At 41.2% G+C, this 14,766-nt stretch overlaps 1 protein-coding gene across 1 annotated transcript in view; it reads right to left on the reverse strand.

Moving 5' to 3' along the window:
- Nucleotides 1–1,955: 1,955 nt before the first annotated feature.
- LOC306939258 (sorting nexin-6) overlaps nt 1,956–14,766 on the reverse strand; it is a 16,668-nt gene continuing 3,857 nt past the window's right edge. Inside the window, exons 5-14 of the mRNA XM_079523814.1 lie at nt 12,746–12,873; nt 10,197–10,277; nt 9,862–9,936; nt 9,697–9,727; nt 9,417–9,504; nt 5,524–5,563; nt 5,311–5,397; nt 4,612–4,701; nt 3,713–3,778; nt 1,956–3,367 (exon numbers count right to left, since the gene is read on the reverse strand). Of these exons, the coding sequence (XP_079379940.1) occupies nt 3,230–3,367; nt 3,713–3,778; nt 4,612–4,701; nt 5,311–5,397; nt 5,524–5,563; nt 9,417–9,504; nt 9,697–9,727; nt 9,862–9,936; nt 10,197–10,277; nt 12,746–12,873 (824 nt within the window). The 3' untranslated portion in view covers nt 1,956–3,229. The remainder of the gene's footprint in view (nt 3,368–3,712; nt 3,779–4,611; nt 4,702–5,310; nt 5,398–5,523; nt 5,564–9,416; nt 9,505–9,696; nt 9,728–9,861; nt 9,937–10,196; nt 10,278–12,745; nt 12,874–14,766) is intronic.

Consider the following 14,766-nt stretch of genomic DNA (forward strand, 5'->3'; position numbering starts at 1 on the left):
TAGACTATCTACGTTGTGAGCTTGTAGATGGTCTATTTTCACAATATTTATCTGTGGAGCCGATTTTCAAACTACATCGAATGCCTCAACTCTTACATGTCCAAGTGTTTGTCAGGTCCCCAGTTCACACACATGATTATTTTTGGGGGGTCACCAGTTCACATATGGTTATTTTTTTGGGGGTCCCCATTTCACATATGATTATTTTTTGGGGGTCCCCAGTTCAAATATGATTATTTTTGGGGGGTCACCAGTTCAAATGTGATTATTTTTGGGGGGTCACCAGTTCACATATGATTATTTTTGGGGGGTCACCAGTTCAAATATGATTATTTTTGGGGGGTCACCAGTTCACATATGATTATTTTTGGGGGGTCACCAGTTCACATATGATTATTTTTGGGGGGTCCCCAGTTCAAATGTGATTATTTTGGGGCATCACGGCCTGAAACTCCTGAGAACCACTGACTTGCATTTGTAGGATCTGTGTACCATTTCGCCTCTAGTGGATGGTGTATCTTTAATAATGTAACATCTCTGATATGCAGCTCACATCCCAGGACTGCGTTGGCCTGTCACCCCTATGTTGTGCTGTACATACAGCTCACATTTACACAGTGGTGGAAAAAGTACTCAATTGTTTTACTTAAGTAAAAGTACCAATACTGCAATTTAAAAGTAAAAGTACGGAATTGAAAATGTACTTAAAAGTATATTGCAGAATGTCCCATTTCACAAGTTCAAACTGTGTACAAAATCTTTTGAAAATAGCCGATCTACAAGCTCACAATGCATCGCGTTGCGACGCATTGTGAGCTTGTATATCGGCTATTTTCAAATGGCCGATATGTATATGTAGGGTTGAAGTGGTTAATGTATGTTTTCTAATCAAAATGAATATCTCCAAAGTAACTAGTAACTAAAGTTTTCAAATAATTGTAGTGGAGTAAAAGAAAAAATGTTGGCTCTGAGAAGTAGTGGAGTAGAAGTAAAAGTACTGGAAATTTTAAATACTCAAGTAAAGTACAAATACCTCAAAATTGTACTTAAGTACAGTACTTAAGTAAAAGTACTTAGTTACTTTACACCCTCCATGTAAGGCCATGGTGGTCCGTGGCTCAAATGCCGAATAAAGAATGGGCCTAGATATGAAAAAGGTTGACAGCAACTTTCAAGATTGACTCACTATATAGTTTATTTATAAATTCCAGGAAATTCTATTTCTCTGTCTGTCTATCCAGGCCTATCCAATTTCCAATACTTTTACAAAACTACATTTCAGAGGAAAATATTGTAATTGTGTGAACTTGGTTATAAAAGGCCACTTAAAAGGAAATGGTTGTTAAACTATGGTTGGTTTTGGAAATATCTGAGGGGCCTGCACGGTCAATAACCTGCAGCACAGTCACTTTCCAGCAGCAAACAAGCATAATTGCTTGTATTGCAGTTGACTCGTGACAAAGACATACAGAAGTATGACATAGCCGTTTTCCTAGCATATAGGACTGTCCTATGCTGTGCTTCTGAGCAAGGGTCACCAAAGTTATGGCCATTTGAGCTATTAACCACCGCTGGAACACTTTTGTAGTGCCCCATGATGTACAATGTGTGCAATTTAGTGTTTTTCTTTATTTTTTTGTGCCTATATATTCTCATGACGGACCCTTGAACCCTTGCTTTGATTGATTGATTGAAATATGTATTAACAGTTTGCAGAATTACAGTACATTTCAAGCACAAACTCAATACAAAGGCTGTTAACTGTGAGTGGACGACCCAATTAAGCATTACACTTGTTTACAAGAGGGTCCACCATCTGCAGTGGTGCAGATTGGAGCAACCAAACTTGCACATAATGCAGGAGGCAGCAGGACGTTGCGTTACAGAAAACGAGCGCTTCCAAACTGACAAACTCACCCGTAGGGACTTTCTTGAAAGTATTAGGTCACCACATGTCTATGATGGATTTTTAATTTTATTAAACAAAAGCATTGCAGATAGAATATAATTCAAGCTTTCCGTACACCTGCAATGTTGGTGAGTTTAACATCGTTTAGTACAATCAGAACAGACTTTTCTGCTTGGATGTACGTATGGGCTGTCGAGGCCAGAATGTCGTTTTTTTGCCACTCATGTCACGCATGCACATAGCCTCTCATGTACAATCAATCAATCACCAATCAATCACCAATAATGTGGTCATACTGTAGTAATATCGTGGTCAATGTGGACTATAGGCCTCCTGGTGCAGGTTGTAGGGACTAAATCAGGGGTATTCAACTAGATTAGGCCAGGGGTCACAACTGTAAAATGTGTGTGTGCGTGCGTGCGTGCGTGCGTGCGTACATACATTTGTGGGTTCTTAAAATGCATTTTGTGCTCGAACACGAAGATTTATGTACTGTATAATACATTTGTGCACAGTAATGAGCAGGATCATATATGTCTATACAGGTATATGCTACCTTAGAATAGACCTTTTTGACAGTTCGTAAACATATAATTGCCTTGACGTTAGCCCAAAAAATAATCTCCCTCAGTTGGTAGGGACTAGACCATCTCCCTGGCCTGAGGGCCTCCAGGTGCAGGTGATTGGGACTAGGCCTCCTGGTGCAGGTGGTAGGGACTAGACCATCTCCCTGGCCTGAGGGCCTCCAGGTGCAGGTGATCGGGACTAGGCTTCCTGGTGCAGGTCAAGGACTGTCTAAAGAGGACGAGATGCGAAGACCGTACGGGCGACGCCATGTTGCTCACATGGTGCTCCATGGAAGGAAAGAAACATGCGCAGTTGAGACCAGGAAGTTGGAGATGACAAATCATAGATATGGCACAAATGGCCCAGCAGATGGTGTGATGCCAATGAAAGGAGAGATGCTTGTACATATGTCACGTCCGACCAACATTACTGTCTGTGTGATGATCCATGCTGGGACGTACTTATCCATTTGCTGTTAAAACGTTAATATAAAAGGTAAAATGCAATGACGTGATATGTACAAGCATATCTCCTGTCAGTGGCATCACGCCATCTGCTGGGCCATTTGTGCCATATCTATGATTTGTCATGTCCAACTTCCTGGTCTCAACTGCCATGTTTCTTTCCTTCCATGGAGCACCATGTGAGCAACATGGCGTCGCCCGTACGGTCTTCGCGTCTCGTCCTCTTTAGACAGTCCTTGGTGCAGGTGGTAGGGACAAGGCCTCCTGGTGCAGGTGGTAGGGACTGTCACTAGACCATCTCCCTGAAGGCCTCCAGGTGCAGGTGGTAGCGCTCAGCGGTCTGCCTGGCAGCGTCCAGCTGTTTCTCACACCACTGGACCAGAGCCTGCTGCAACATCTGGACACGCACTTCCTTCAAGCGTGCGATCTGGAAAGCACACACACACACACACACACACACACACACACACAAACTGAACTGTCTATGTGGGTTTCCTATCTGTGCCACTGCTATGCCCTATAGCAGTGGTTCCCAAAGTGGGGTCCGGGGACCCCCAGGGGTCCTTGAGGGAGTTCCAGGGGGTCCCCAGCTAAATGATAGTTTGGAGCCAAATGGACCCCTTATGGGTCTGTAACTCAGAGAGTGTACAATTTGCAACTCTCAAGAGTCAAATTAACTTTGATCTATACAATAATAAATGTGTGTGCGTGCGTGCGTGCGTGCGTGCGTGCGTGCGTGCGTGCGTGCGTGCGTGCGTGCGTGCGTGCCTACCTCCAGTTTGGCCACTCCAGAGATGTGATCAAAGTCCTTCTCCGAAGCCTTCTTCAAATCCTCCATCTAATTGCATATAGAGCACCATTTTATTTGTAATCTATACAATGTATAAGTTATGGATAGAGCTAGGCAAATCGAGTGGCAAAGCAACAGGCAAAGTGAGTTTAACATTGTTTAATGTTTAATGCAATCAGATATGACTTTTCTTTTTGGATGTATGGGCTGCCAAGGCCAGAAAGTAGTTATTTGCCACTCAGTAGGCATTCCTGCATAACTTCCGGGTTTGATGATGATGTCACGCGCATACTCTCTATAGTACCTCATATGTCCAAAATTGTAACCTTTCAGTATTCAAATTCAAAAATAGCAAAAGTAGCAGATCTACAAGCTCAAAGCGTGTTGCTTCGTGGTGGATTTCGAGCTTGCAGATCTGCTACTTTCGATGCTTTTGTGTGACGCTGCAGTATTGATCACATAGTATGTTACATTAAAAAAAAAAAAGCAAATGGACAATAATAGTTTTATTTGTATTTTATTTTTTGGGCGAACGTGCAGCGAACGTCTCTCGGATTATCATCGGCCGGGGATGCGATCGTAGTAATATCCCATTTAGGCCTGACGTCGAAATAAAAATAAAAGTCTTCTGAAAGAATATATATTCACGATTGTAGATCTGCTATTTTTCAATAGCTAAAGCATAACATAATGCTTAGTTAAAACACCAAAAGGGGTTCCCGTCCAGAATGGGATATTCTGTGACTAAAAGGTAATCAAATACCTTTTTTTATGAGTGTTTACTCTGTAATGCAGAGTAATGTGTTTTACGCTGTTTGCTTTTATTGAAACTCTGAGTCCACATGAATAAAGTTGATTGATTGATTGACTGACTGACTTACAGCAGCCTTCTTGACAGGCTTGGCTCTTTCAGCGGTCCTGGTTGCGGTCTCCAACTCCACCATTTTACACGTCCTCCTGAACAGCATCTCCTGTCAACCACAAAAATGTTTTTTCCAAACAATTTGTATGGTTCATGAGTGACTCGAGTAAAGATCCCATTTTCCCATTATTTTAAAAATAAAAAAATTGTATCCATTTTACTACAACATGAATAAATATAATGATAAGTGGGAGTTCCAGGGGGTCCGCTACAAAGAATAGACCTGGGAACAGATTCTACAAATGTCTTCTAACCCATTTAGGCCTGACAGCGAAATGTATAAAATGTCTTCTAAATCGTGTCCCCTAGGGTAGGTACCCTCACAAAAAACATGCAGTAATCCTGGTCTCTAAACTACCAGCCGGGCGCCCGATGGAGGGGAAAGGAACTGGACGGAATAACGTGTTCCTTCCACACGTTACGACCGGCTGGGGAAACTCCCCTCTGTCAGGTGAAAAGAAGCAGCTTAGACTCCTCATGCATAGAGGGGAGTCATGAGGTCAGTCCGCTGCCCCCCCCCCCCCCCCCCCCCCAGGTTGGCAGAGGAAGTGTAGCGCCCAGGATTACAATCAGATAATTAACACTTGGTGAAGAAATGGGTTGCAAAATTGTGGGATACAAATTATTTAAAAAAAACCTAAGATGTGAGAATACAGACCTTCTCTGCGTCCTGGTAGCGAGAGTCCAGATCCAGTCCCAGACCCAGGGTGTTCACATCATTGTCCGCAACGCTCGCAATGTTCTTCTACACACACACACGCACACGCACACACACACACACCACTTGAGCTACTCCTTTAGTATCACCTCCTACCGCTCCATGTCAAAATGACTGGTGTGAAACAAGCTGCGTTTGGAGTGAACATTTTACCCTCATGGAGTCGAAGACCTCTGAAACCTTCACGCAGATCCTGTAAGAGAAACATGCTGTCAGTCAACGCTCGACGCATCCTGTGTTACCCTCAACGCATTCTGTGTTACCCTCAAGGCCTCAACGCATTCTGTGTTACCCTCAACGCATTCTGTGTTACCCTCAACGCATTCTGTGTTACCCTCAACGCATTCTGTTACCCTCAACGCATTCTGTGTTACCCTCAACGCATTCTGTTACCCTCAACGCATTCTGTGTTACCCTCAACGCATTCTGTGTTACCCTCAACGCATTCTGTTACCCTCAATGCATTCTGTGTTACCCTCAACGCATTCTGTGTTACCCTCAACGCATTCTGTTACCCTCAACGCATTCTGTGTTACCCTCAACGCATTCTGTGTTACCCTCAACGCATTCTGTGTTACCCTCAACGCATTCTGTTACCCTCAACGCATTCTGTGTTACCTTCAACGCATTCTGTGTTACCCTCAACGCATCCTGTTTTACGCTCAACGCATTCTGTGTTACCCTCAAGGCATTCTGTGTTACCCTCAATGCATTCTGTGTTACCCTCAAGTTCCACGCATTCTGTGTTACCCTCAACGCATTCTGTGTTACCCTCAAGGCATTCTGTGTTACCCTCAATGCATTCTGTGTTACCCTCAAGTTCAATGCATTCTGTGTTACCCTCAACGCATTCTGTGTTACCCTCAATGCATTCTGTGTTACCCTCAAGTTCAATGCATTCTGTGTTACCCTCAAGGCATTCTGTGTTACCCTCAAGTTCAATGCATTCTGTGTTACCCTCAAGGCATTCTGTGTTACCCTCAAGGCATTCTGTGTTAACCTCAATGCATTCTGTGTTACCCTCAAGGCATTCTGTGTTACCCTCAAGTTCAATGTATTCTGTGTTACCCTCAAGGCATTCTGTGTTACCCTCAAGTTCAATGCATTCTGTGTTACCCTCAAGGCATTCTGTGTTACCCTCAAGGCATTCTGTGTTACCCTCAATGCATTCTGTGTTACCCTCAAGGCATTCTGTGTTACCCTCAACGCATTCTGTGTTACCCTCAACACATTCTGTGTTACCCTCAACGCATTCTGTGTTACCCTCAACACATTCTGTGTTACCCTCAAGGCATTCTGTTACCCTCAACGCATTCTGTGTTACCCTCAACGCATTCTGTGTTACCCTCAACGCATTCTGTGTTACCCTCAACACATTCTGTATGTTACCCTCAACGCATTCTGTGTTACCCTCAAGGCATTCTGTGTTACCCTCAACGCATTCTGTGTTACCCTCAAGGCATTCTGTTACCCTCAACGCATTATGTTACCCTCAACACATTCTGTGTTACCCTCAACGCATTCTGTGTTACCCTCAACACATTCTGTATGTTACCCTCAACGCATTCTGTGTTACCCTCAAGGCATTCTGTGTTACCCTCAAGGCATTCTGTTACCCTCAACGCATTATGTTACCCTCAACACATTCTGTGTTACCCTCAACGCATTCTGTTACCCTCAACACATTCTGTATGTTACCCTCAACGCATTCTGTGTTACCCTCAAGGCATTCTGTGTTACCCTCAACGCATTCTGTGTTACCCTCAAGGCATTCTGTGTTACCCTCAAGGCATTCTGTTACCCTCAACGCATTCTGTGTTACCCTCAAGGCATTCTGTGTTACCCTCAACGCATTCTGTTACCCTCAACGCATTCTGTTACGCATTGTTGTGTCTCACTGGTAGTGTTAGGGTTAGTAAAGTGTAGTAAAGTGTTAGATGGTCGTCTCAATGGTAGTGTTAGGGTTAGTAAAGTGTAGTAAAGTGTTAGATGGTCGTCTCACTGGTAGTGTTAGGGTTAGTAAAGTGTAGTAAAGTGTTAGATGGTCGTCTCACTGGTAGTGTTAGGGTTAGTAAAGTGTAGTAAAGTGTTAGATGTTGTGTCTCACTGGTAGTGTTAGGGTTAGTAAAGTGTAGTAAAGTGTTAGATGTTGTGTCTCACTGGTAGTGTTAGGGTTAGTAAAGTGTAGTAAAGTGTTAGATGGTCGTCTCACTGGTAGTGTTAGGGTTAGTAAAGTGTAGTAAAGTGTTAGATGTTGTGTCTCACTGGTAGTGTTAGGGTTAGTAAAGTGTAGTAAAGTGTTAGATGGTCGTCTCACTGGTAGTGTTAGGGTTAGTAAAGTGTAGTAAAGTGTTAGATGTTGTGTCTCACTGGTAGTGTTAGGGTTAGTAAAGTGTAGTAAAGTGTTAGATGTTGTGTCTCACTGGTAGTGTTAGGGTTAGTAAAGTGTTAGATGGTCGTCTCAATGGTAGTGTTAGGGTTAGTAAAGTGTAGTAAAGTGTTAGATGGTCGTCTCACTGGTAGTGTTAGGGTTAGTAAAGTGTAGTAAAGTGTTAGATGGTCGTCTCACTGGTAGTGTTAGGGTTAGTAAAGTGTAGTAAAGTGTTAGATGTTGTGTCTCGAGTGTTAGGGTTAGTAAAGTGTTAGATGGTCGTCTCACTGGTAGTGTTAGGGTTAGTAAAGTGTAGTAAAGTGTTAGATGTTGTGTCTCGAGTGTTAGGGTTAGTAAAGTGTAGTAAAGTGTTAGATGGTCGTCTCACTGGTAGTGTTAGGGTTAGTAAAGTGTAGTAAAGTGTTAGATGTTGTGTCTCGAGTGTTAGGGTTAGTAAAGTGTAGTAAAGTGTTAGATGGTCGTCTCACTGGTAGTGTTAGGGTTAGTAAAGTGTAGTAAAGTGTTAGATGGTCGTCTCACTGGTAGTGTTAGGGTTAGTAAAGTGTAGTAAAGTGTTAGATGTTGTGTCTCGAGTGTTAGGGTTAGTAAAGTGTTAGATGGTCGTCTCACTGGTAGTGTTAGGGTTAGTAAAGTGTAGTAAAGTGTTAGATGTTGTGTCTCACTGGTAGTGTTAGGGTTAGTAAAGTGTAGTAAAGTGTTAGATGTTGTGTCTCACTGGTAGTGTTAGGGTTAGTAAAGTTTAGTAAAGTGTTAGATGTTGTGTCTCACTGGTAGTGTTAGGGTTAGTAAAGTGTAGTAAAGTGTTAGATGTTGTGTCTCACTGGTAGTGTTAGGGTTAGTAAAGTGTAGTAAAGTGTTAGATGGTCGTCTCACTGGTAGTGTTAGGGTTAGTAAAGTGTAGTAAAGTGTTAGATGTTGTGTCTCGAGTGTTAGGGTTAGTAAAGTGTAGTAAAGTGTTAGATGGTCGTCTCACTGGTAGTGTTAGGGTTAGTAAAGTGTAGTAAAGTGTTAGATGGTCGTCTCACTGGTAGTGTTAGGGTTAGTAAAGTGTAGTAAAGTGTTAGATGGTCGTCTCACTGGTAGTGTTAGGGTTAGTAAAGTGTAGTAAAGTGTTAGATGTTGTGTCTCACTGGTAGTGTTAGAGTTAGTAAAGTGTAGTAAAGTGTTAGATGGTCGTCTCACTGGTAGTGTTAGGGTTAGTAAAGTGTAGTAAAGTGTTAGATGGTCGTCTCACTGGTAGTGTTAGGGTTAGTAAGTGTAGTAAAGTGTTAGATGTTGTGTCTCACTGGTAGTGTTAGGGTTAGTAAAGTGTAGTAAAGTGTTAGATGGTCGTCTCACTGGTAGTGTTAGGGTTAGTAAAGTGTAGTAAAGTGTTAGATGTTGTGTCTCACTGGTAGTGTTAGGGTTAGTAAAGTGTAGTAAAGTGTTAGATGGTCGTCTCACTGGTAGTGTTAGGGTTAGTAAAGTGTAGTAAAGTGTTAGATGTTGTGTCTCACTGGTAGTGTTAGGGTTAGTAAAGTGTAGTAAAGTGTTAGATGTTGTGTCTCACTGGTAGTGTTAGGGTTAGTAAAGTGTAGTAAAGTGTTAGATGTTGTGTCTCACTGGTAGTGTTAGGGTTAGTAAAGTGTAGTAAAGTGTTAGATGGTCGTCTCACTTGGAGAAGGCCTGTTTGTTGGGTTCCTCTCCTGGTTCCACAAGCAGCTGCAGAGAAGCAGAGAGGTGTCCACATGCCACTGCTGTTTCTGAAGAACGCACACACACACGCACACGCCATACGCACACACACACACACTTTTTTTGTCTACGTTGCCTACATTGTGTCTATGTCCATCCTTGCCTGGGGGGGGGGGGGGGGGGGGGGGGGGGGGGGGTGTGTGTGTGTGTGTGTGTGTGTGGGTGTGTGCGTGTGCGTGCGTGTGCGTGTAGATTCTTACTTTGCTCTGTCAGCACCACATCCATGAATCTCTACAAGAAAAATATTGAATAAGAACATTTTAATAAAATAAAAAATAAGACAAACCATAAACAGTTATAGAAACTGAAGTTACTGTACCACTAATAAAGTATTCAATGAATGAATGAATGAATCAATAACTCACCTCAGCTGCTGTCTTGGTACAACCAATCAGAGTCAGGTTGTGATCACGCTCCGTTTGGAAGAACTCGTCAACATCCTGCACATACAATGATTACATATTAATACACAATGATTACATATTAATACACAATGATTACATACAAAAGGGGTGTGTGTGTGTGTGTGTGTGTGTGTGTGTGTGTGTGTGTGTGTGTGTGTGTGTGTGTGTGTGTGTGTGTGTGTGTGTGTGTGTGTGTGTGTGTGTGTGTGTGTGTGTGTGGGGGGGGGGGGGGGGGGGGAGAGAGGGAGAGAGGGAGCATGTAATGTAAGGACACAATCTGTGTCCTTCCTTCTTACCTTATGTCCTTCCTTCCTCAATTCCATGGCCAGACTCAGTCGGTTGAAGATTCCTTTCTTTGCGTTCTGACGTCCAGGAGGCTGGGGATTGATTGATTGATTGATTGATTGATTAACTCTAGGTCCAGTTGTAACAATAGAAAACTTGTCTAGGTCCAGTTGTAACAATAGAAAACTTGTCTAGGTCCAGTTGTAACAATAGAATACTTTTTCTAGGTCCAGTTGTAACAATAGAATACTTTTTCTAGGTCCAGTTGTAACAATAGAAAACTTGTCTAGGTCCAGTTGTAACAATAGAAAACTTGTCTAGGTCCAGTTGTAACAATAGAAAACTTGTCTAGGTCCAGTTGTAACAATAGAAGACTTGTCTAGGTCCAGTTGTAACAATAGAAAACTTGTCTGGGTCCAGTCTAGGTCCAGTCTAGGTCCAGTTGTAACAATAGAAAACTTGTCTAGGTCCAGTTGTAACAATAGAAGACTTGTCTAGGTCCAGTTGTAACAATAGAAGACTTGTCTAGGTCCAGTTGTAACAATAGAAGACTTGTCTAGGTCCAGTTGTAACAATAGAAGACTTGTCTAGGTCCAGTTGTAACAATAGAAGACTTGTCTAGGTCCAGTTGTAACAATAGAAGACTTGTCTAGGTCCAGTTGTAACAATAGAAGACTTGTCTAGGTCCAGTTGTAACAATAGAAGACTTGTCTAGGTCCAGTTGTAACAATAGAAGACTTGTCTAGGTCCAGTTGTAACAATAGAAGACTTGTCTAGGTCCAGTTGTAACAATAGAAGACTTGTCTAGGTCCAGTTGTAACAATAGAAGACTTGTCTAGGTCCAGTTGTAACAATAGAAAACTTGTCTGGGTCCAGTCTAGGTCCAGTCTAGGTCCAGTTGTAACAATAGAAAACTTGTCTAGGTCCAGTTGTAACAATAGAAGACTTGTCTAGGTCCAGTTGTAACAATAGAAGACTTGTCTAGGTCCAGTTGTAACAATAGAAGACTTGTCTAGGTCCAGTTGTAACAATAGAAGACTTGTCTAGGTCCAGTTGTAACAATAGAAGACTTGTCTAGGTCCAGTTGTAACAATAGAAGACTTGTCTAGGTCCAGTTGTAACAATAGAAGACTTGTCTAGGTCCAGTTGTAACAATAGAAGACTTGTCTAGGTCCCGTTGTAACAATAGAAAACTTGTCTAGGTCCAGTTGTAACAATAGAAGACTTGTCTAGGTCCAGTTGTAACAATAGAAGACTTGTCTAGGTCCAGTTGTAACAATAGAAGACTTGTCTAGGTCCCGTTGTAACAATAGAAGACTTGTCTAGGTCCAGTTGTAACAATAGAAAACTTGTCTAGGTCCAGTTGTAACAATAGAAGACTTGTCTAGGTCCAGTTGTAACAATAGAAGACTTGTCTAGGTCCAGTTGTAACAATAGAAAACTTGTCTAGGTCCAGTTGTAACAATAGAAGACTTGTCTAGGTCCAGTTGTCCAGAGTTGTTTAATGTTTGTTCTGTTGTGTTTGCTGCTCTCTTCCGCTGTCCTATGGTCAAACATTTAGGCTGTTTTTATGAAGTTTCAATACATTTGATTTAAGTGTTATTTTCCTAGTGATAGCACAGTAAAGCTGCCGTGTGTTATTGTCACTATAGCCTATCACAGTAAAGATGTCATGTGTTATTTTACTAGCCTATCACAGTAAAGATGTCATGTGTTATTTTACTAGCCTATCACAGTAAAGCTCTCATGTGTTATTTTACTAGCCTATCACAGTAAAGCTGTCATGTGTCTTTCCATTTAGCCATGATGCTGTCTGTCATAACTGGTTTATTACCACAACCATAAAATACCTTATATCTGAAACTACAGTAAGAGTTGTATCTCTCTAACTCTCATAAAACAACAAAGTTCAGAAGTTGTATTCTACTATAAAATAGTAATAAATGGCAAATACGTTTAGGGATAAGGAGTAAGGCCCTTGATCTCTAAAGCCAAATTCCAATACCCCAAATCTCACTCACACTCACTCACTCCAGCATGGTGGTGTTACAGTGAAATTGGTGACCTGCTGAAATATGTGACAATCGTGTAGACAATCACATAATGTCAGTGTCCCAATGCAAATCATTGCAGTTTGTTCAGGGGTGCATACTTAGTTTAGACTAGTCATTGGTTAGACATGGGTTAAGGTTAGGTTTAGGTGTGCTGCCCCGTGGGAGGTTAGGTTTAGGGTGAGGGTTTGAGATGAGATGGGTTGTAGTTGTAGGACTAATGACTGGTCTAACCAATGACTAGTCTAAACCAAAAACTGTGTAAACTAAGTACTGCACCCGTTTGTTCATTAGTAGAGTTCATCCTAGCGGTATTCAAGCCACATATTTAAAGACCTCCATGTAAGTTGTGTGAAGTCCACACAGATGGTAACATAATTCGGCAGGTCACCAATTTCACCATAATTCGCCACGCTGGCGTGACCGAGTGTGAGTGAGTGAGGGAGTGGCCGAGATTTTGGGGTATTGGAATTTGGCTCATGTGAAGTGAAGTGTGTTTATTCACTGACCTCTGAACTCGTAAGGAAGATCTCCAGAGCTTTGTTTTTGCTGAGTGTTCTGTGTGTGGCCACCAGGTGGAGGTATTTCTCCAGAGCCAGACAGTATGTCTGCCAGTCCTGTCCTAAAGCCAGGATGCCTATACAAGACAAGAAGACATGAGAATACTAACCCGAAAGCCAGGATGCCTACAGTACTGTACAGAAGACAGTATTTCTATTTTTTTTTCCCTTTTTGTATGACGATGGCCGATGGGTTTCAGATTGCACTAACCCTAACCATAAGGCCACTCTACAAGCTCACAACACCGTCGCATTGCGATTAGCTGTGAGCTTGTAGATCGGCTATTTTTGCCAAATGTTTGCTCACAGAATACGGACACTAGGGTTCATATGGTTAACTAGCCTACTCTATAGTTTTATTTGAATCTATCTCCTGTCATTCAGAAAGAAAAAGAGTATATGTAGGCCTATATAATTAGTACCTACATAGACTATATTTATATAATTAGTACCTACATAGAGTAGGCCTATATGTATATAATTAGTACCTACTACCTACAAAGAGTATATGTTTATAATTATTAACTACAGAGCAGCTGTGTCCAAAGTGCGCAATTTTTTTACGGCCCGCAGCTTCATACCTGAATTGTATTATGAACAGTATATGATAATGATAATTAATTTATTTATATAGCAAATTTCTGGACATAATAGTTACAAAGTGCTTTACAGTGTTTACACTTAAATGTATTGAAACTCCATAAAATATGGGACATTTTTTTACATGAACTTTTTTTAACTATTTCCGAGAGTATAATTTGTCAGTGTTTCTTGTTCCTTGTATCTTTTCTTTTTTTTGTACCTTGCTTGCTTGGTTACATTTGGTAATGTGACATTACTGTAGGCTACACTTTTTGTTCACAGCACGCACCTGACAAAAAAAGACCATTGATATTAAATATTGATGATGATGATGATGATGATGATAGTTTTTCGCATCTATCATTTGGTTTACCAGGTTTTGGCAAAAGTGTAATGAGGGCTCCTCTCAAAGTGGGAGGCAATACTCCATCTTTAAAAGATTCAGTATACAGTATATATATGTCCAAGAGGGGTTTCGTTAATCTGCCCGCAAATCTTTTATAAATGTCTATTGGCAGACCATCAGGCCCTGCAGCTTTTCCAGACTTCATATTACTTATTGCCTCCAAGATCTCACCAATACTCACATCTGCCCCCAGCTTTTTACTGTCTTCCTCTCGAATTTTAGGAATATTAGTTCCATCCAAAAAGGAGCTCTCAACTATATCTTCTTGATTTGTCTCGGAGCTATATAATTTACCATAATAATCTCTGAATGCCTCGCAAATTTGGATAGGGTCTTCTATCGTCTCCCCAACATCATTTTTTAACATGTTGATTGCTCTTTCAGTTATGATGATGATAGTTAAATAGAATCGTTTAAATCCTAAGGTACATTATGTAGTTGGTTTTAATATTTTCTAATATGGCCCCCTTTGAAAAAGGTTTTGACACCCCTGACGTATGTACTAATTATATACATATACTCTATGTATATAATTAGTACATACATAGAGTATATTATTTATATAATTAGTACATATACATAGAGTAAAATTAGTACCTACATAGTGTATATCTCTGCTGTCGGGAGGAAACCTCATAACTCCAAAATGTTCATTTTTCAGGAAATGAAAAATATAAAAGAAGTTTACAGGAAATTAAGAAAACCTTGTATTTTTAAAACTAAAGCAATACAGCCTCATCAAAGTTGGTGTTGTAACATTATATATTGTCAATTAATTCCATGAGAGGGGGAGAGGTGGTGGAGTTAGTTGCTTCAGACATTTTGAGGGTCCAATGGAGTTAAGAGGTTTTGTCCAAAGCACTTTTTACTACTTTCCATTGGTTCAATATTTTTCGAAACAACACACAGACGTAAAGGGTGTTTAATAGCACTGATTTATGCGGGGGAAGAATACATCAAAAACCTCAAAAACAGAGTTATG

Source organism: Electrona antarctica (genome assembly GCF_951216825.1).
Source record: "Electrona antarctica genome assembly, chromosome: 16".
Lineage (NCBI taxonomy): Eukaryota > Metazoa > Chordata > Actinopteri > Myctophiformes > Myctophidae > Electrona > Electrona antarctica.